The sequence below is a fragment of the Glycine max genome, chromosome 15, assembly GCF_000004515.6.
Source record: "Glycine max cultivar Williams 82 chromosome 15, Glycine_max_v4.0, whole genome shotgun sequence".
Lineage (NCBI taxonomy): Eukaryota > Viridiplantae > Streptophyta > Magnoliopsida > Fabales > Fabaceae > Glycine > Glycine max.
The window spans coordinates 8,056,513-8,078,784 of NC_038251.2; the positions used below are offsets into that span (position 1 = coordinate 8,056,513).

The 22,272-nt window shown below is 31.9% G+C and overlaps 1 protein-coding gene across 1 annotated transcript; it reads right to left on the minus strand.

Moving 5' to 3' along the window:
- Positions 1-836: 836 nt before the first annotated feature.
- Positions 837-7,802, minus strand: LOC100784286 (DUF21 domain-containing protein At4g14240). The gene is made up of 13 exons (XM_003547189.5): positions 7,343-7,802; positions 7,109-7,185; positions 6,607-6,690; positions 6,362-6,475; positions 5,832-5,915; positions 5,623-5,694; positions 4,591-4,658; positions 3,385-3,472; positions 3,232-3,305; positions 2,518-2,890; positions 2,376-2,422; positions 2,200-2,281; positions 837-1,034 (listed from the first exon to the last, which is right to left on the minus strand). Exons 1-13 carry the CDS (start codon positions 7,575-7,577, stop codon positions 963-965), a joined length of 1,470 nt encoding a protein of 489 aa, XP_003547237.1. The 5' UTR covers positions 7,578-7,802; the 3' UTR covers positions 837-962.
- Positions 7,803-22,272: the final 14,470 nt, after the last annotated feature.

Below are 22,272 nucleotides of genomic sequence, written 5' to 3' on the forward strand. Positions count from 1 at the left end.
AGAACACCTATTATGAAATGTAAAACTACATTCCTGAAAGGCTTTTCTCCATAAAAGCCGTTCTGGAATGTAATCTGGATTAGGTGCATGAAATAACTGTCCACTAAAAAAGATAGTGTATGTAATGGAATGCGATTTTTTTTTACTCTACATTTTTAAAACATTGGGCTAGTGGGTAGGCTTGGCCCACCATGGACAAACCTACATGAGATTAACAATTTGCGGCCTTTACTATATCCAGTCCCTTTTTGCTAGTACATTCCCATTTAACTTTTTTTCTATTTTTTATTATCACATACACCCTTTAAATCCATAACTTTCATACAAAATCATTATTTCAGAATGTATTTTTCAGGAGTTTTGATTTTACATTCTGAAGAACTATTCAGAACAAATTTAATTTTAACATGAAAAGTACTTTTCAGACTACTATTTTGTGTTCTAGAAAAAACTTTCCGAAATGTTAAAGAAAATATAATTGTGTTGGTGAAAGACTTTTCATAACGTTAAGAAAAACATCCAAATTTTTTTTAAGCAAAACATGAAGATCATTAAAAAAATCTTATATAAAGGAAGAACCATTAAACGGTGAAGCAATTGAAATAGAAAAAATATGTAATTTATATTGATCCGTCAATTTGGACGATTCTAAGAGTGGCTTTGCTGCAACAACTCAAAATTTTATAGACGAAAAAACTATAACGCTAGAAATTTGTTTGACTAAAAGTATATTTTATCAGTTATGAATAAAATTTGAACTTTTTCATAATTCGAAAACATGAAAATGAAACTTTAACGAGTGAAATATGATACATGTAAAGTGAAAAGACATTTTGTTAGAAAAAAGGTAGAGATTAACCATAAGTGTAACATTTATAACCGTTGTATGAACACCCTTTTGTATATATACACTTTATACTTTATACACAAAAAGTACGAAGAGTAGCCCCATAAGAACGAGCTCACTGTGACCTTGTATTCGATCCATCCTCTGCAGATTTCTTCAGAGTTAGCCCTGGCTTGCTTTGACCTCCCTGAATGATTAAAATCAAGACCAGAAATTACATTTTGCAAAAGAAACATAACATATAAAAAATAAAAATAAAAATGAGCGTAGCTTTAAAGAAACAAAAGTTATAGCATTCTCAGCAGTCAAACTACAACTTTCTGGGTTCAAAAATTTGAAATGCGATATACATAACTCATCTCATATCCCTTGATGCTAAAGAAACCAACTTCCAAACATCAGAACTACAGAGGGTCAGAGGGGTTATCTGCAACTTAACGCTACTCACATAGGCATTAAAGGAAACACTCTTACAGAGAAAGAGCAATTTAATCTCTGAACAGTGTCAAATGAATCACCTTTGCAGGTCATCTGATGGCCTGATTAGTGTGCTGTTTTGTGGCACAAACATCTTGCGTCAATAACATTACACTTAAGAACAACAAATCTGCATACTGCATGCATGCTTGCCGGGGCCTAGTTTCATGACAAGCCAGGACCAGTTCCCTTACTTTCATAGCGGTTGGTCGTTTTAATTTTCAATTATATATATACATACAGACACACACACACACACATGCATCACACACAATGCCTCTTTGGAATATAATATTGGAATCGTCATAAACCAACTTGACAACCAATAATCTCATCAAAGAAGCCATCAGTTTTAAATTCATTTTAATTCTTCTGTCCTACATTGAAACATTTAACGGAAAAAGGTATGACAAGATATAAATCATTTCAATTTATCCAGCAATGTCTACAAATAATTTACAGTTGCATGAGAAGTGGGCCATGCAGAGATGCAGACCCACACCGTAACTGTCGAAGTAGGTCACAGTCCATGAGCCATCAATATTTTCCTTTCACCTTAGTTTATTATGTATCAGTTGCAATCACGTTCAACCAGAATCCATCAGTTTTTTTTCCCTTTCACGTTTAGTTTATTGGACTGTGTGCAATGGATTTTAAGCAAACAAACAAAAACACTTAAATGGGTTAAGCTGGGTAGGATTTCTTGGCTTGTCAGTTGTCACAAAGGTGAGCCGGGTTGGGTTGGACCCTATTAATAGCTCTAACCCAAACCCCTGTATGACCACCCTCCTCCAACTCCCCGTAAAAAGAACATTTTTTCCCTCAATTCAAGCAGAAAATCATTTTAAAAAAAAGTGTAATAATTGATCCCTTACTGCTCCCTTTTGGGCAGTCAATCTTCGGATTGATGGAGCCCGAGCCACAGAGGAAGCAGCTGCAGCTGCAGCCACACGTATTCTGCAACATAAAATATGTAACATTCAAATTCTGATTTACAACAGTCTCATACAACTCAGGAGATTAAGTTTTGAAAGTTTATATTCTTAATTACCTCTTATGAACATCAACATATTCATCTGTCTCGTCCACTATCTCCTCCTGCATCATTAGAAACAAATACAATCAGTATTGTGGGAAGAAAGATGTACTAGTGTACTGAGGGTGGGGGAATATAAAAAATTACTGTAATTTACTTGTAAAAGTTCTTCAAATACATCTTCTAAAGTGATAATACCAATCACTTCACCATCTTCAATATTATCTGAAAAGGAACCATTTCTTGTGGAATCACTACGTTGCAAACCAGTTGATTTGTTAATGCTTGGAGACCTTGAAAACTTGTCAATGTCAACAATAAAACTTTCCGACTTCTCATTCTGCTTCTGTAGTAATGGAGCAGTCAATTGTGAATCCCCACCAACCCCTTTGTTTTCTTCATATGTCTCTTCATCAGTTGTTTCAGGAATTGTTTTTCCTTTCCCCCTAGCCCTAACAACAGCAGCCATATGGCTACTGCCCTTTTGGAACTCATTCAGTATATCATAAAGAGGCATATCTGATGGAACTCTGTAAATGTAACAAAAAATTACACAAATTACTGATATTTGACATTAAAATTTTAAAAATAACAAGAATGTAAATTAATAGAATCAAATGTTAAAGAGATGAAAACCATTCACGTGCGTCTATCGAACCCCTTATGCTTTAAGGAGACTTGGTCCTTGACATGGTAGAGCTATATGACTAAATGGTTAAGAATTTGATCCTTAACACCCCAATTCTTAATTAAACTAAAATATTTTCAGCATCAGCTAAATTGAGCTAGTGTGTTGTCCCTGCTCCAAGGCCAGAGGACTCTTGCATAAGGGTGTGTCAAAGAATTTAAGCTTTCAGGACAACAAAATTACCGTGGGATTCTCCGGATGGAAACAGCACTGACGGGTGTTTCTGTTTCAGGTCGTACAGTGAGAAGACTTTTGACCTAATTTAAACAGAATTTAGAAAGTAATTAAAAGGGATAGACTAAATTAAAGTCAAAATGAGGAGGATTTAAACCCCACCAGTAGAAGCCCAATAATGTTTTTTGGATTTCCAGAATAGACGGGAACTCGGCTGTGCCCACGAGCAAGAATTTTCCCCATTGCCTCCCTGATTTGAGATTCACAACATAGGTTAAAAGGATTAAAATGCAAGAGTGAATACATATACTTTGTATCTTCTAGCCAGTAATTCTACTCTCAATATGCAACCGATGTTAGGTTCTACTTATTTTGATGGAGATAATACCTTGAAAAAAATTAGTCACGTGTTCTAGTAAATGGTGCAGTGGAAAATATATCTTCAGCAACAAAAAAGTCCTTATAACATAAGCATGAATTCCTCTTCAAATAAAAGATCCATTTTCTAAACAAATTTCAATCAACTATTTGCAACCTATTCTTTTTAAGAATATCATCCACTGTGTGACCAAATAAGTTACTCAACTGCCAACTAAACTAACCACTGTCAGTTGAATTGATCAATATTTGCAGGCTATGCCTATAGGCGATTAAATAAGTAAATCCACAAATATATCAGACTATGGTCTCTCAGTTCTATGTTTTCAGTGACTCAGGTGATGCATCCATCAGTTGCTGCCTTGCTGCTGGCATATGGATTAATGAGAAGGATGTCAGGCAGATAAGAGAACAACCCAGTTAGGAAATAAGAAGGGCATTGTGGAGGCCACATGTGAAACATTTATCTGAATAGAAACATGCACATCAATGAAGAATTATGGCTTTGTATACTGATTCTAACATTGTTCCTTTACAATCTCCAATTGACTTGCTAATATACTAGATTTCCTGAATCTTGTCTATTTGGTCATATTACATGCTTTGTTTACTCTATTTGTCCATCCAACACTCACACTTCCTTAACAAACTCCACAGCTCTTAGAAAGGGTGGATATATCTGTGCTTAGAATGGGGGGGGGGGGGGGGGGGGGGGGGGGGTGTGGGAGAGAGAGTGTGTGTTTCATGCATGATGAGACAGCAAGTACTCAACATGATAAGAATGAATTACGTGACAGAGGAATACTTCAAAGTTCAAACATTTAGCCCAACACAAACATTTACATCATTAAAAGAAAACCAAATAATATCACAATAATCTCTACACAGTATTGATATAAGGAGTAAGCAAGGGAAAAACAAAGAACATTAAACTTCAATCCAAATGAATAAATTTAATGAAGATAGACTAAGACGCATTAAGATACTTACCAGTCCAATTTTGAATTAACGTCCAAAGAAAAAGTTGATTCAATAGGAGTCATGGCCGCTTCAGCAGTCTGGTCAAAGAAAAATCAATATGGGGAAAAAGGAAATTTTTATACAAGTATGCTGCTAAAACAGATACATAAAGTAGACCTTGCACAAGTCAAAATAATACAGTATGATAATTAATACCAAGGTAAAATAAAGTGAAAACTCAAGTACGAAGGACAATATTAATCTAGTCTCAAATATAAGAAAAAAAACTGATTCGTGCTAACTGATAAAGTTAGTTAACCACATTTAATTGCACCAATCTCAATTAAAAACTAAGTTTTTTCCCAACTTACCCTTCATTGGAACTTAGTACCAGGAATAAAAAGGAGTCATTGGAACTAAAACCTCAATTAAATGAAGGGTATTTTAGAGATAGTAGCATTAAATGAAGTAAAGTTAGTTGAAATTTTCTTATATATGAGACCAAGAAAAAAGTGTTTTTTTTCTTCGTATATTTGAGACTGGAGGGAGTATATTATTTGGAGAATACAAGATCATGGGAAGTGAATGGGAAAATCTGCACCAAGAATAAGAGATACTTGGATAGTCCTAATTTTTAAAAAAAATAATAAGACAGTTTTTAAGCTTTTAATATACCCATGTTCCCATTTCAAGCAGATCTCCTTCACCTTTTCTAGTATCCCAAAACAAAAGACACCAATAAGAAACTTTGCAGCGTGTTTGGATAAGGTGTTTCTCACATCATGATGCACGTGGAACAGGAATTCTACTCTCAAAGGAATGGGGATTCACACATGCTATAACTAGTTAGAAATTAGCAAATTCATGAAGCAACCCTCACTTGTTTCAACATTCCATCATCATCAATTTGTATTGAAACTATAAAATAGGTGATAAACTTAAAACTCTGATGCATTGAATCTCATATTACTAATTATACTGTACTGTCATTATGTCATATAATGAAATAATGATAGATACGTTGACAGTCAAAATGTATCATGGGTGAAATGTGCTGTTTACCTTTTCAGTCAAATCTAGAGCTCCACTAATGATTGTTGTCTCATCATGCGTAAGCTCACCACCTTTCCCAGCCTGAAACCAAGAAAAATCAACATTAATGAATCAAGCAACAATGAGTACAATGGTAATAATTGGATAACTTTACCAATTTTGACATGACAGATTCCCCAACTAACTATAGTCACAATTATACATTATTATTTTCATACCTCCTGGCTGTGGATGGAGACAAGAACTTTTAACTGAGCTCGCCTAAATAAAGCCTCATTATGCCCCAATAGACAGTCTAGAACCTGGAACAAATATCAGTGAGAAAAAGAAAATTTAAGGCATGACCTTTCTTTAAGTTGTGCCAATATAAACATTTTAAAGGACTATTTGAGTTGGGAAGAGACTAATAACCAGGTTTTCAACCAAAAGGCATCCTATGTCATTACTACTCATTTTCCAACACATTAAAACATTCTTATCAACTAAGCAAGACTAAGAGAACCTTCATTTGTATATACATGATGCATGTATACACATATTTGCATATTAAAGTTTAATGGAAACATCATGAAATGATATTCTATTGATTTCACTTTTTCATCCTCTACTTAATTATATATCATAATGGTTATCAAATAGAATACAAAGAAACATAACTTCTACAGGTTAATGCATAATCAACCACACCAACGGTTCATACACTAGAAAGACTGGTAAATGGTAATTCATCCTATATATGATAAATTACCTTTCCAATGGGATAAGCAACTGGGTAACAGATAATCATTAATATTCGGACAAGCCATACAAAGTTAGCGCCTACAGCAAGGCCATATCTACTACAAATTGCTTGTGGAATAACCTGAAACCAGAGAGGCAAAAATAGTTTAAAGAGGGGACAGAAGGGGACTTATAAAAGGAGTTCATAATCTTCATTGAGTACAAATGTTGATGCCAAACCACAGAACCATAAAAGATGGCACAATCACATACCTCCCCGAAAAACAGAACGAATGTCACAGAGAGAATGATAGCAACATACTGATTGAACATCTTGTCTAGGTATATCGGAAGGGCCTGCAAATTGCAAGTTTCAAAGCCAACAGCTGCTTAAAAGTTAGGCATGATCGACTAGTCAGTGTAAAGAGTATCTATACATAATCAATACATACATACATACAAACAGTCACTCAACAAAGCCTCCAACATCCAAAAAACAGATTCATCTAATCCAATCAATGTGACCATTTTCAACAAGTTATTCTAATCTGTCTAATCCATTTTTTTTACATAACACACCATCGTTTCAATTTAAGCACCTACACTACAACCATTTGCAAGTAGCTAGTGATTTGTAATAAAAACAAACATTGCATCCAAGTTATAACAATTAATAAACTCTCCTCCAACAAATAAGGCATGGTATTCTAACTATTATAACTTAAAAATAGAAATTTATATGAAAAGGATCATCACAATCCAATTAGTTACCTACCTCCATGGCAGCAGCATTACACAGAAGCAGAGTCACTAGCAGCTGGTGTTGCTTTTGAACCACAGGAAGTATAACCGCTGCATGCACACACAAGATCTTATGTAGAACTCCATAATTAACAAACAAAAGCGCGTTAAAGATAGCGAATTCGTAATCTAAAAAGATTATACTTAAATTCGTTCACTGAAAAACAGAGAAACGGAATCGAAGACGAAAATAGAAAAGAGGAAAAACCTGCTTGTTTCTTCTCGGATGGAGAACCACTGCGTTGAAGAATCTCGAGGTCAACGAGGCCGAGAGACATGAGACCTAGGGTTAGACCTGACATGATTCCAGCGAAGATGACGAGGAAAAAGGAGATCCCGGCGTAAACGAACCACCACACCGATCCGAAGGGTATGCCTTCAGGTGCTCCGAGTTGATTCCGAGTCAGCAACCGAGTCACCATTAAAGCGCTCACCACATTCATTGTCGTTCGTTCTTCTTCTTCTTCTTCTTCTGAATTTCTTATTCGTTCTCTGGTCTCTTCGTCCACTACCAGCAACAGTGCAGCTCATGCACCTCGTAACCACCTCCTCGGACACGTGGCGGAACCACGGACCTTTTCGTTTGGATGTGTGGATACGCTGGATTCTGTTGTCACGTGGACAATGACGGGGACGCTACTGTGATTCCGTCTCGTTCTTGGTCAATCCCAGCCGTCCAATCCCAGAACCTATACTACAAGAATTTCGCTTACCATGATTATGTTAAAAATGGTTAAATAAGTTTTTCATCCTTTTAAATATAAAAATATTTTTTTATAAATATTGGTTTCCTGAACCAAAAAATCAACTAACAAAGGAATGAGAATATTATTAATTATAACTTTTGAGATAGCTATCACCAAATTGATAAATTTATCATATACTACTAATGAAATTCAAATATGTATGTTTTTCTTTTTATTATTTTTGTGAACTTTATTTTATTTAACGTTTATCAAAAGAAAAAAAAATTTGAATATTGCAACGTGGAATTTGAGTATAAGAGGTGTTAATGAGGATGAATCATTAATGTACTAAGTGTAAAGTTAAAACACACTAGTGACACTACTGACTAGAATATTCTTTAGGTTGAAAATCAAATATTAAGTCAAATGGGCCAGAGGTGATGTTTCTTAATAGGAGCTAATCATGCGCATTATGGGAAAATGGCCCAGAAAAAGAATCTTAGTGCTACTGTTGCCGAATCTCAATTCATATATGACTAGGAAAGTGCCTGCTAAAAGTTAAAACTTTAAATATGTTTTTTAATTTTGTAAAATGAATTGATTTAGTTTTGGTCTTATAGTATTTTATTTTATTTTCATCTCTTAAATTTAAAACCATTATTTTTGCTCTCTATAAAATAAGTAAATTTTGGTATTGATCATTGTAAAATGTTTTCTTTGATTTTCATGTGTATAAATTTTAAAATCATTATTTTTAGTTTCTTGCATTTATTTTGATAGATAAGTGACATTTTATTTTAGGATTAAAAATGGGAAAGTTATGTATCGACATGACAATACATATGTACTATTAGGTGTTACTTGAGATAGTCATCCTATCTTTCCACCATATAACAATGTCTATAATGGATAGTTACATAAATAGGTTGTTTTGTAGATTTTATATAAATTAAATTATCATGCATAAAAATTCATTCAAATATCAAGTTGTTAAATTAAGTGGTTAACTTAATTTTGTGGGTTCTATAATGCTCTAAAAAATATGTTATTTTTTATAAATATTTTAAGCAACAATTATTTATATAATTAATTACATATCATCCACTCCAATAAAAAAAAGTAACATTGCTTAAAGTTAAATAACTCATGTAAGCATTCAATTAGATATGTTGTAAGACACAAAAGCAATTAAAATAATTGATACATAAGCTTCGTGTAATTCGTTTCGAACTATTCCGTATTTTCCTTTTTATTTTTATAAAATACAAAGTTTGCAAATTTAACCATTGAATAACATTATACTATTTTAATGATTGTACATGTAAAATTTTAGATAAATTAAAGATTCATAATATATATATATATATATATATATATATATATATATATATATATATATATATATATATATTTGAAAAAAATAGAAGTATATTACATGCTAAAATGAAGTTAATTAATTGATAAAATATCAAATAAATTTTAAATTATATGAAAATTTGTATATTTGATTTACTTAATGTAATCTCTTAAAACTTAAATGGTTAGATTAATAAAATTCAATGTTTATGAAAAGTTAATAAGTGGATTAAGTTAAACAAAAATGTTTATGAAAAGTTAATAAGTTGAGCAAGTTAAACAAATATAAACAAAAAATTTAATTAATCTTAGAGTAAATTGATTCCTTCCTTGAATGTTAAGCATATTCAATCAGTTTGGTGGTTTAGGCTCATGATCCTGTTTGTGAGTTTGAGGCCAATCGTGTCATGATCCAGGAAGATACTAAAGAATTGAATTATTGCATGTTAATAATTCGATTGTATTTATCGTGAGGAGTACTAGCAATACTCTCAAATATATTTTTTATTGGTTTAAAATATATTGAGAATTATAAATCAACAGAGAAATTCATCAAATAAGATAAGTTTTACAATTTTCAATAATTTCAACAATTGAAATAGTGTGTTCAAAAGAATATACCCCTAGTATTTATCTTTTAAATTTTCTACTATAACAACAAAATATTGTCCTATTAGGTCACCTCGACTACATAGATCAACATCATTTAACTAAGTTGAATACCAAACCTTCAAGAATAATATTTACCATGACATTCTCTCTTGATGAATTCCTCTAAGATCCTTTCTTGGTGGTCTTTTCTCTTTTTTATATGACTAAAAATTTGTCAATTCACTCTTTTCATTAGTGTCTCATTTGACCTTCTGTGTATGTGTAAAAAATATTTTAATCAATTTTTGTTGTTGTTTTTCCTCCATCAATGCTATGCCAATCCTTTTTTGTATATAACCATTATTATCATATCCTTTCTTTTGTGGACACACATCAATATTAATAATCTCATTTATGTTACTTCTATTTTTTCTCTCACACTGTCCTTTTAAAGTTCAATATTCACTGTCATATAGTGTAATTAGATTAGATGTATTAAAGTGCGATAAAACTTATCTTTAAGTTTTGTAGATATTTTGTGATCATAAATCACCTTTGATATCTTTAAGTTTTGTAGATATTTTGTGATCATAAATCACCTTTGATGTCTTTCGTTATTTTAGTCACCATACTTGTATCTAATGTGAGACATTCTCATTAATGTCTCTCATTTTGTATTATTATATGATCTCATATATTTAAACTTAAAAACATATAAAATAAGATATGGCATATATACTCTCTCATTTTTATTTTCATGACATATATATTTCTCTTAATTCTTGCTAATACATTTGCAATGCACATATTTTGTCTTACATTGATTTAAACAAAAAAACTCACCCTTTGTTTCCAAAGTTTGTCTCCAAAGTTTAAGTTCAAAATTAATTATTTCCCTTGATTCTTTAATTAAAATTGAATATTAATGATTTCAACCTATTCCTAAAGGAAAGTCTTTAGTCTCCTCTCTTGGAGTTCTTAGTATAAAACTTACTATTTTTTTTACATATCTTGTAAAGCTTGAATGTAAGCTAGGAGAACACCTTTGTTCTTCAAAGTCTTCCACAACACTTCTCTTAGATACTCAATTATAAGTTTTTTCAAGTAAATAAAAATAATTTGCAAGTCTCTTTCATTACTCTTGCACTTTTCTATCAACCAGGGCAAAAGACAAATGGCAATATATGCTCAATCACTTTTTCCTAAACTAAAATTTAAAAAATTTCCAAAAATTCTTTGTCGTAACACAACGTAAGGATTTTCTAAATTTTATTTTTGAGGGTCTTGACCTACCATTGATTAATCCAATTTAGTCACGCGAGGCATCTTCTCCTAAGATCTTTTTAGCTTAAAAAATGAGAAAATTTTGATTTTGGTCTCTATAAAAGTTTTAATTGATTTTCATATCTCCAAACTCTAAAATCAATACCTTTTTGACCCCTGCGCATACAATATTAAGGGAAACACGGGATAGTACGAAACGAATTACACGAAACTTAATTATGTATTAATTATTTTAGGCGTGATTTCCATCAAACTTTTTTTTTTCGATTCTTTAATTAATTTATGATTTAACCAATGTTATGTAGCCAGGTTTATTCGTATGGAATTCGTACTGCATTGCTTCGTACCATATAGCAATGCTAAAAAAAAATCGTTAAATACTTACAGTATATGTTGATCTATTGATTTGATTACGTATGTTGCTTAGAACGTCCCTGCCAACTTTATTTGACCGGAGAATTTATCTCATATAATAATTCATATATCATGTCACTATAAGTCGGTAGTATCATATTTTCTCCTCTCTTTGTTTCTGCATGTCGTCAAAAACTTGTTGAATTTCGAGCTTACAATGATTTGATGAGTGTAGACTTGTAGATTCTAGTGCCTCCAAAACCGCGTTTTTTTCTACCCTGATCTCTGGTAGAATCTCAGGCTACTAGCTAACGCGTTTTTATAATTTGGTGGTGATGAGAATCAGCTAATGTGGACTACACAAATCACTCTCACGTCCCACTAAAGACACATACATGCTACGAAAGAAGCTAAGCCTAGCAAAATGCCACAAATTAGCCCAAATGAAACGAAATTATATATAGCAGCCGGGACAGTGGGGTAGAGAAAAAAGACTTAGAATAATGCACGACTTAAAGTGTGATTTATTGGATAGACTTATTATACACCAAACGAAAGAAGTACACAAGGATATACGAAGCAAACAAAGGGATCAACCCTGCAAAGGAAATGCTCCACAATTAATCCGGCATCTAAGTTACTCAAAATAGAGACGAACAAAAAACCTAAATTGGAAGTTCCTAGACACAGTACTTTTGACATTTTAAGCTGTTTCATATTGCAAAAGCATGCACACGTGTAGTATTCTGGTTGATGTATTTTGATGTTACTGGAGCGGTGGTTAGAGAGTCATATCCACATCCAAGTATGCATTTTGAACAGGCTAATAAATGATGACCCCTTTCCTTTTCATCATGTATGTATGTATGTATAACTCGCAAATACTTAGAACCTGCTCAAAATTGGGCTCTGATCAAATCCTCGTGCCAAAAATGCAACAAAAGTGTCGTGTCATGAGGGCAAATTCCATCGTCAATTATTGCACTGACGGTTTATAGGCTGCTAAAATTATTGCAATTATAGGGATTCGGATTTAATTTAATGATGTGGCAATGTCAAATCGATTTTATGTTACAAAATGAGATTGTTGATTATTTCATTTTCAGAACAAAAGGCGTACGATTCCGTTAGTTGGGTTTTTTAACCTATATGTTTGATAGATTTGGCTTTAGTGACAAGTGGAGATTGTGAATTCAGGCGCGCTTGAGGCTTAGCATATCAGTATCAGTATCAATTTGTACAGGCAGACCAACAAAAATAGTTCAAAACAAAAGATCTCCCGGGACACTTTGTTGTTCTTAACAGTATCCGAACATAGACAAGAAGATCCCATGACACGTTTTTTGTTAAGCTAGTTTTAGCTAACGAGAAAAAAAAAGTTTATTTTATTTTTTCGTTTTACTGTTTCCAGAGAAACTTATTTGATTTAGTTAGAAGTGCAGAAGTAAAGGGTATTTTCTAGGGTTAATGTCAATGGCCTTCACGCAAATGATTCTGCATATGTAAGAGTAAGATTGCTTATAATAATTTTCTCTCGTACTTTTACACAGCGAGGAGCTTTCTGGTACTGTGTGAACGCTAGTTTTTTTCATGGTGAAGGCAGTTTTTCTGATCACCTCCAGCATGCAAATGATAGCATCTTCGTGGGTGACTCTAATGTGACTCATATAGGTTATGAAATGTATCTTGAGAAAGGTTGATCAATACTCCAAAATTAATTAAGTAGTTTGGTTGAATTTAATGTAACTGAGCTAATCCTTGTCCCAACAGTATTACACATGTAACATTTAGCAACCTTCTTTTGTCTAACAATTAATTAAAATATTATTAAAAACTTTTAAAAATATTTTCAAATTATAAACAAATGTTATTAATATGTTTTTAAGATATTTTATTAGATGTTACATATAAGTCATATAGTTAAAGTCTTTTTTTTTTACATTTTTAGACTTAAGAAATATAAATTATATACAATATTTAATAAAATATTATAAAAATATATTAATAATATTTATTTATAATTTGACGGTGTTTTTTAGGTGTTATTAAAGAATTTTACAACATATTTATTAAGTGTTGAAAAAAAATATTATTAAAGGTCATGTTGTAAAAGTGCAAGCTGGTATAATTCTAAATTGTAACATTTGGGGTATTCCTTTTACGTATTTAAGGTATTTCTACATGACCAAATCCAAGAAGACTTTCTACTTGGGATGCTTTATTTGATTTGATGCAAATTAGGTAGACAGGATATAGAGAAACAAAAATCTTTGGTTGGCTTCATTAATCTCATCAATGTCGTCCATCAATGTCGTCCATATGTACTTAACTCCCAGTTTTTTCCTCTCTATCTTCATAGAACAAAGAAAACTTCATCGAATCTCTAGCTCATTCATATTCAAAGACATTAATTTCTTGTGGAAGAAGAGTGAAGAAATGAAGAAAATTTCATGGGTTAAATGAAAATTTAGGGAAATTTAACTTAGCAACGGGGGAAATGAAGTTTGTTAAGGCAAGATATTCTGGAATAGAGTGGTGGGGTTTAAAATTTAGAAGAATGGGAGAGGTAAAGAGCATTTTTTGGTGGAGAGATTTAGGATGTTTAGATATTTCAGAAGTAAACAAATATGGTTGGTTAAGCAAGAGTGCTAGAAGTCTAAATCTCTTTTTGGAAGAAAGCTTGAGTGGGACAATGTGGATGTACCTACAAAAGCAGATTTTTCGGGCTTTTCCATTTATTTTCATGAAAACAGAATTCATAGCCAACATGGGCTCTTGGTATGTTAGAACTTTCATTGGAGGATGAATCACCTTGACGTTATAGGCAGAAGGATAATTAAATAGTAAATGATTTTGAGAGAAGTAGGAAAATATTTTGGTGGATGACTTTTAGATGTATGGTAGACACTGTTATGAACTGTTAGGGAACAATAATTTGACTAGATAATTCATTGAAGAATTAGTAGTACGTACTGAAAGTGTGATTTTCTGTGTGTGCTAAAACGCTTTGAAAAGGTACAGTAACAATTCGATAAAAAGTACCCTCTTGATGAGCATTTTATGACATTCAACATCATTAAGAATCTTTTCTGCACTGAGAAGATTAGGAATTGAGAGTGGTGGGATCATTTTCATAACTAGCTAGGATAATGTTTGAGCTTCTAGGGACATTGTTTGTCTCTCTTGCATTTCATACCTTTTTCAACATATGCCATTTTCTCCTTTCAAGTCCTTTCCGTTATTTTTCTTGCTTTTCTTTCAATTAGTCCCAAGATTGCATGTTTTGGGCTGAGTTTGCATCTGAGTTGGAGTTTGCAATGTGATTAGGTAGATTCAATTTTCAAGAACAAAACACTCAATTCAAAAGGCTTTTTTTTTTTCTTTTACATAAACATCATTCTTAAATAACATTGGACCCGCCAATTTGAAGCTTAAATTATTATGAGGTGACTGAACAAGTAACGGCCAGGAGGTTTTTTTTATAATGGCAAAAAAATCAATTAAAACCCAATTATTTATTTAGATTAATAAAATTAGTTAATCTTTAATACCCAAGCTAATTAATCATCATTTATTAGCCGCATCTAATATGTGATTAAAAAATTGATACCGAGCATCAAACTATCATAAGAGTTAATTAAGTGTGATGTCCTATTATTTATTAATTTAATAAATGATTTTTTTATCAGATTTAGTAAAAGCTTTTGAGATACTCGAATTTATTATAAATTGGTACTCTAAAATTCCCCTTTATGAAATAAATAATTGTTAGGATTATTATTGTTTTTACTCTTTTTTCTATAAAAAAATATAATGACAAGGATATGTTTATTTAAGTATGATATTTTATTATTATAATAATTTCATTACAAGCATTTAAGAGGTGACAATTTAATGGTCTTGAAGTTCCTTTTATTTTAAAAAATAATAATATATTGTTGTCATTATTATGATTATCATTTTAGTTGTCGTTGTTATATATATATCGTTGTTATCCTTTTTCAAAATAAAAAAGGTTTATTCAATTTAGATTTTTATCTTATTGATCTTATACCACTGTTTCTATCATATGGAGTTTTACAAATATTTTCTAAAAATAAACATCTTTTAAGTCCTTTATTATATTGATGAATACGGTGAAATAGGAAAGCTCTTGGTCAAGATAATATATTTTTCTTTATAATTTAATTTAATTTAATATTTTAGTTGAAATTAACTAAATATTTCAAAATTAATTAATAATTTATAAATTAACTAAGAGTAGTTATTTTTAATGGGTGTATTTGAGATGTAATAAAATTAAAGTTTTGAAATCTTTTTTTCTTCTTTTCAAAAACCAGTTCTCTATAAGTAAAAGGATTTTTCAATTACTTTTTTCAACTTATAATTGATGACACATTTTATAAAATTTTCATTTTTTCTCTCGTTGTGATATCTTCCGAACACGTTGTGACAATGAGTATTTCATGCATTGTATTATGTTTTTATTTCAATTAATAAATAATATTTAATATATAAAAGACAGATGTCTTTGAATTTGAATTCAAATGAGAAAGATGTTCAATGTCAAATTGAAATACTTAAATTGAATTTATCTTTTAAAAAATAATATGTCATTTCTTAAAAAAAATAAAGCGCCAAATTGAGAACCCTAAACAATTTTTTTTAATATTTTTGGTTTTTATATATTTTTTTCTCAATTAATAATTTTAGTTCTTACTATCAAGTAACATCAGTAATTAATTATTGATGTAATATTCATGTTTACAATCTAATCTAGTAATTCGTCACAATATTAATGAATTTGATGAGACAATCAAATATAATTTTTTTAGTAAATTATGTTTGTAATTCCTCATAAACTTGTTGGATATCATCATAAATCAAATAATCTAAATAGATGATATATTGAAATCACAATTTACTAAAAGAAATTATAATTGTTTTCGATGACATGACAAGCGTGACTCGTTACGTCATTAATTAATATCGTGACTTTTAGAAACTAAAGTTATAATCCAAAGAAGATTATAGCAACCAAATACATTAAAAATTATTTAGGAACCACAAGTGAAATTTACAAAAAAATTTAAGCACCAAAAATATAATTAACTAAATTGTTTATAATATTTTAGCAAAAAAAATATTACAAATTTTTACAAAATACATAATATCATGAAAAAAATCCAAAATATTTAATCTAAACTTCTACTAATTACAATTGTCCTTAACTCATTTTCATGATTTGAAAATATTCTATAATTTTTTCTTATATTTTTACATTCATTTAAAAGAAATTATCTTATAGGGATAATACCTAAATTTAATGAAGGCAATTTCTTTTATTACACATATAAATAAATAAATAATTCTTGTGGGGCAATTGCCCCACAATAGTGTATGTCCATCTGCCAATGAAATAAGAAATTAATCATCATCAAACGAACGTATTTTAATTTAATAGTAAATAGAAATAGTTGTTCAGGGATTTAGTTCTACAAGAAAGTTTAAATAGCTTAATTACTTAAATTTAAATATTTTTTTTCTTTTCGAATTATGTATTAGTACTTCCTTTCCAAACATTATGTCGGGTTGGCTTAGGACAAAGGTGCAATAACATTTATTATACGATGAAGTTTTAACGTTTTTCGTGAATAGTAGAATAATATATTGTGTCCTCTTGTGTGTACTCAAAATATGTTTATAATCACATAGATAGCGACTGATGGAGACACTGTTTTATCACTATATTGTGGCGTTCACATTGTGCTGTACGTACCCTTTGATTTTTTTGTAGTCGGAATGCCGTAAAAGTGTCATTATACTGTTATGATATACACACAATTTTATTTCATTATACTTCTATATGCACGATAGAATTGAGAATACCAACTCGCTCGTCGATCATTCCGAGACAAAGGGAATTTTTGGATATCCTATCTCAATCAAGCTTTAACTTTGTTATTTTGAGATCACTCAGGATAAGAGGACAAAAAACAAAAATGGAGGGAGAAGGAGGACAAAATCATAGTACTCTCTTTTGTTTACCCTTCCGTGGCTAGCATTTTGTACCGTGTCTAACTCATGACTTACAAAGATATTCTATATATCCATGATGCATATATTGCTTTCTGTTATTATGAAAAAAGTGCAATGGAACTGATTACTATAGAAGATGCATATAGAATGTATCTCCATGCTAGAGCTAGCTAGCTCCTCTATTATTAGCTTAGATTCATTAATTCCCGATTTTTTTTATTCTTTGGTGTTACTTGATGATTAGTCTTTTTGTAGAAAGAAGCTATAACAGTGTTAGAGATTATGTAGCATTTTTTATGACAGATGGCAAGGAAGAGCATGCATGAAAGCTGTAGGGCAGAAGTGTTTATATATCTATTTTCCTTCTTGTTCATCTTTATTTTGTTGACTCCCATCAAGCATCTTTCAAGTCTGGGAGCACGTACACTTGTTAAACACTAATTCTTGTTCCCAAACACAACGTGTATATATTCATGCATGTCAAAAATTTACTTTATTTAGGGTTTAAGCTATAACTACTCGCATTCCACAAGAGCAAAATCAATAAATCTCGGCAAAATATAGTAAGTGTTTTTTGTTTACTTAATTTATAACTTAATAACAATCAATTCATTGATCCTATTTATATGTATTAAAACAAACAGCTTCGTATACGTGTCTCATAAATTAATGTATCAAGTATATATATATATATATATATATATAGAATTAACGAAACCGACGGACTTATATTTATTTAATTGGCTTTTTTGACGTTTATCGCTTGTCATAGACACGTATGACTTCGTATAAGAAATTGGTGATTTTCATATTATTTTTTTTCTCTATGATTCTATCTTTAAGAAGCTTATTATTGACTAGAAAATCACATTGGTTACTGCACCAAACTCAAGAACAAAAGAAAAATACATTATCATACATGATGCACCACTAAGACGCAGAGTTCGTCAGCATATAGTTGTTCAGATGAGTGACATTTAAATTTTAAAATATCGTAATACAATATATATGAACGTTGTTCATACATGGATAATATATTTTGCATTTCGCTAATAATCTTTTCATCGATCAATCGATCTCAATAGACAATTAGTGATCCACCGTGGCTTGTAACGACGAACCCATTTGGCTGCAACGTTATATTGATAATATACTACAAGTTGTGTACTCCAGCATTTACAAATGGAAAGCACAAGAAGCCCTATATAGTAACCTTAAATTGATAATGATATCTATTAATTAAAATATAGATAATTTGATAGTGATGAAAAATGCCTATAAATCACTTTCGTATAGTTACTGAACTGATAAGAACAGATACTATACTTTTATATTATAACCTTTGGAAAATATATATTCTATGCATGTTTGATGTGGACCAAGATGCTCATGGAAGCGTTGGAAAATCATTACTCGTACTGTCTTTTTTTCCTTTTCTTTTTATATGGGATGCAAAGGTTAAGACTTTACTAAAGGTGATTTTGACCATACAATTGCGTTGTTAAAATATAAATATGTAAAAGTTTCCTTTTGTCAAAATTTTCAAGAATTTCCCAGATTTAGTACTAGCAATTTTTTGTAAAATTCTCTATACTCCAAAGGGGAGGTAGGGGAATTAAAAGCAAAAGTGCTTAAGAACAAAAGATGTATTTTTTTTTTTTAAATATGCCCGTAATATGGGTCCACTTTAACTTTTAAAATATGGGGTGGTGAGTGGGAGTATAAAGGCGAGCTGTGTGTTATATATTGGTTGGAATCATGTGAGATGAAGAAGACATAGGGCTTCTGCGAGAGTATTGCCCCCACGTACCTTTTTTTTTTTTTCTCTACTCCTTTCCCCCTTTTGTCTCTTTTTCAAGATTCCCAATAAACACTTAGCATAAGAATATAGTGGGTAATTCATTGAATAGTTTTACTCACGCATAAGTTAATATATAGAAACTTGTTTCAGGTAATAGAAAATGATAATTATTATACACACCCAGATAACTAAAACGTGAATAATAAATATTCTCTAGAGGAATTGTATACCGCATTCGAAAAGTTTAGTATCAACTTTAGAAGTTGAAAATGATCACAACCCAGCTAGCTCGATCAACTCAACTCAACTCATGTTGATCTATCTATATCTATCCATCACACACACACAAAAAAAATATAAATATTATTAAGTACGTTCAATCAAATAATGTGTTGCTGTTTCTTGCACTGGGGTTGGGCTCTCTCACCCGCTGGATCTTGAATAGACGGTGATTGAGAATGCATTAAGTCGATGAAACGGACATATGAATAATAAATGTACGTAGTGGAGTACATGTTACAACAATGTCTTTTTCATGGTGGGAAGGAGGCACGGCTCAACCCGAAATCCAATCCTGGATCAGGAGAAAATGTGAAAAGACCAAACGCCCCCACTCCCCTTCTGGGGCCCCACCCACCACTAGTGGGGCATGGGGACTTATACTCCCATTCCCATCACACATCAATCACTAGTAAGTAGTAACTGTGATCAAATTCAACCTTTTAATTTTAAATTGAACCCACACCAAAGAAGCCAACTTTGCTTGCTTGTGCTTGATGCAGGCGCACCACAAACTATCAGTACGGAAAAAGGTGATCAAGCTCCTTATTGCAGAAAGTAAAAAGCATTTTTGATCTTTCACTATATACTATATAGTTTACAGTTACGCCACTTCAAACCGTTTTCCACGGATCCCAATAATGCTTCTCCTATGTACGGCCACCAAATGTAGGTTACTTCCAAGTCCAACGTTGGAGACTTGGGATGCAAATTTTTTACAAGAAGATGCTATATATATAGGAAACTCACAATGGCACAAACAGTATGCTATAAATTTTTGTGTGGGTTTGAAAATCAGTTAGGAATTCTGTTTCTAAAATAATTTTCTACTTTCCTAAGTATGTGACAGAAAAAAATTAGTTGTTACTTTTTTTGTTGTTGAATGAGATGTAACGTTTTTTTAAACTTAGTCTTAGTGTGTAGTGTTGAGAAAAGAAAGAGACCAAGTAGAATGAAATGGATGACGCAGGCTAGCTTGGGGGACCTCAAGATTTCCCTCACGGTGCAAAAGGTCGTATGATTATAGGATACGTCTTTTAGGATGCGTGTAGGACTATTCTGTACATGTTTACATTGGATTAAATTAAAAATAAACATAAAAAAAAAAGAGCGGTTCCGTCTTCCTTGACGACATTCGTTGGTTTTGTCTTCTTTGATGACGTACGCCGCGAGGTGCAGATCATGCACTTCTCTTCACCCCCTTTCACACCCCTCTTTTTCCATATCTGAGATTATTTCTCCCTCCCTTCTGATGTCGGAGAGAAAGGGTAGACATGGTTTGGAGAATTGCGAGGTCGACCTTGCCAAATCGTGTGTCCACGGACTCCGCACCACAGTCCTCCTCATTGAGACCGTCGCCGGCAGCTCTGACTCTGTTGAAGGTGTCCACCGCGCTCTCGACGTCGAAGATTGTGAGGCTGCCGCGCGCGCGCTGTATCCAGATCTGAAAACCAAAAAATCTCACATTAGTGTCCTAATTGTTTGTGGTGTACTGTCTCATTAGGAAGGGAGGGTGGTGCAGGATTGTCGCCGGCACCGAACGACGAAGAGGACAAGAGGGACACGGTGGTGGACACGTTATGGTATTGTGCGACGAAGATCGTGGGAGAAGGAACGATGTCGCCTGTTTTTTTTTTTCTTTTTTAATTTAATCCAGTGTATGCATACCCATGGTACTCCCTCGCACATCTCAAAAAAATCCTATATCGAACGCACCACCTTATCTTCGCACGATGAGAGACATCGGGTCCTTTCCCATGCTAGCCTGCGTTTGAAATGGATAGAGTGAAATAGAAAAGGCATTTGTAAATTAAAGTTATTTGCATGTGGGTAAGACATAAAAAATGTGAAACCCATTTTAAAATTAAAAAACTTCCACACAACCAATCACACATGCACACTACACTTCCACACAATTCTCTTTCTTTCTTCTTCTTTTCACGGTAATTATAATTAACTAAACAAGGGGTTAATTAAGGTTGGATTTGAATTGCAATTTTTAAATTATGGTTTGTTTTAATGAAAATGTAAAATTTTCACTTCTACTTAAATTATGATGTTAAATTATACTAGTAACAGTCTAAACTTGGAAGAATAAACTCTTTCATTGTAACCTTTCACTTATTAATTCAGCCTTCCAAAAAAAAAAAAAACTTTCACTAATTCAGCTAGTTAAGTTCCAAGATTCAATGTGAAATATAAACTGAGTGAGTGCGTTTAATCTCTCACAGAATGCTTCACTTCTTTCCCATTCACTTATTCTCTCTCCTCCTTATTAGAATATGAGTCTCCCCTTGGATTAGAAAAACTTTTTATCTTAACATTTGTTTTAAAAGTGTTTTCAGGCTAATAACTTTTCAACTGTACATGTATTAAAAACTAATAACTACAAGATTTGAAGATAGAGCAACTTGCTAAGTATTTTCTGGCTATATACCGCAGAATTGTCTACATCAACTGTTTCTTACCATGCTACTTTTATTTTTTAATAAAAAATTTACTATCATCAGTTAAAAATAAAAGAACTCAAGAAAAAAAAATGTATGCATTAATATTTTTTCATTGATACTGACAACAACTTATCTCCCCAGCTCCTCAATAAAAAAAATTATCTCCCCACATATATATTTAGATTTTTTTTTCCTAATGATTATTATTAATAACACGGTCTGGCACAATATACATTAACAAGATCATCTTTTATGCGCCCAAAAAAATAAAATAACCTTTATCCTAAAGATATTGGAT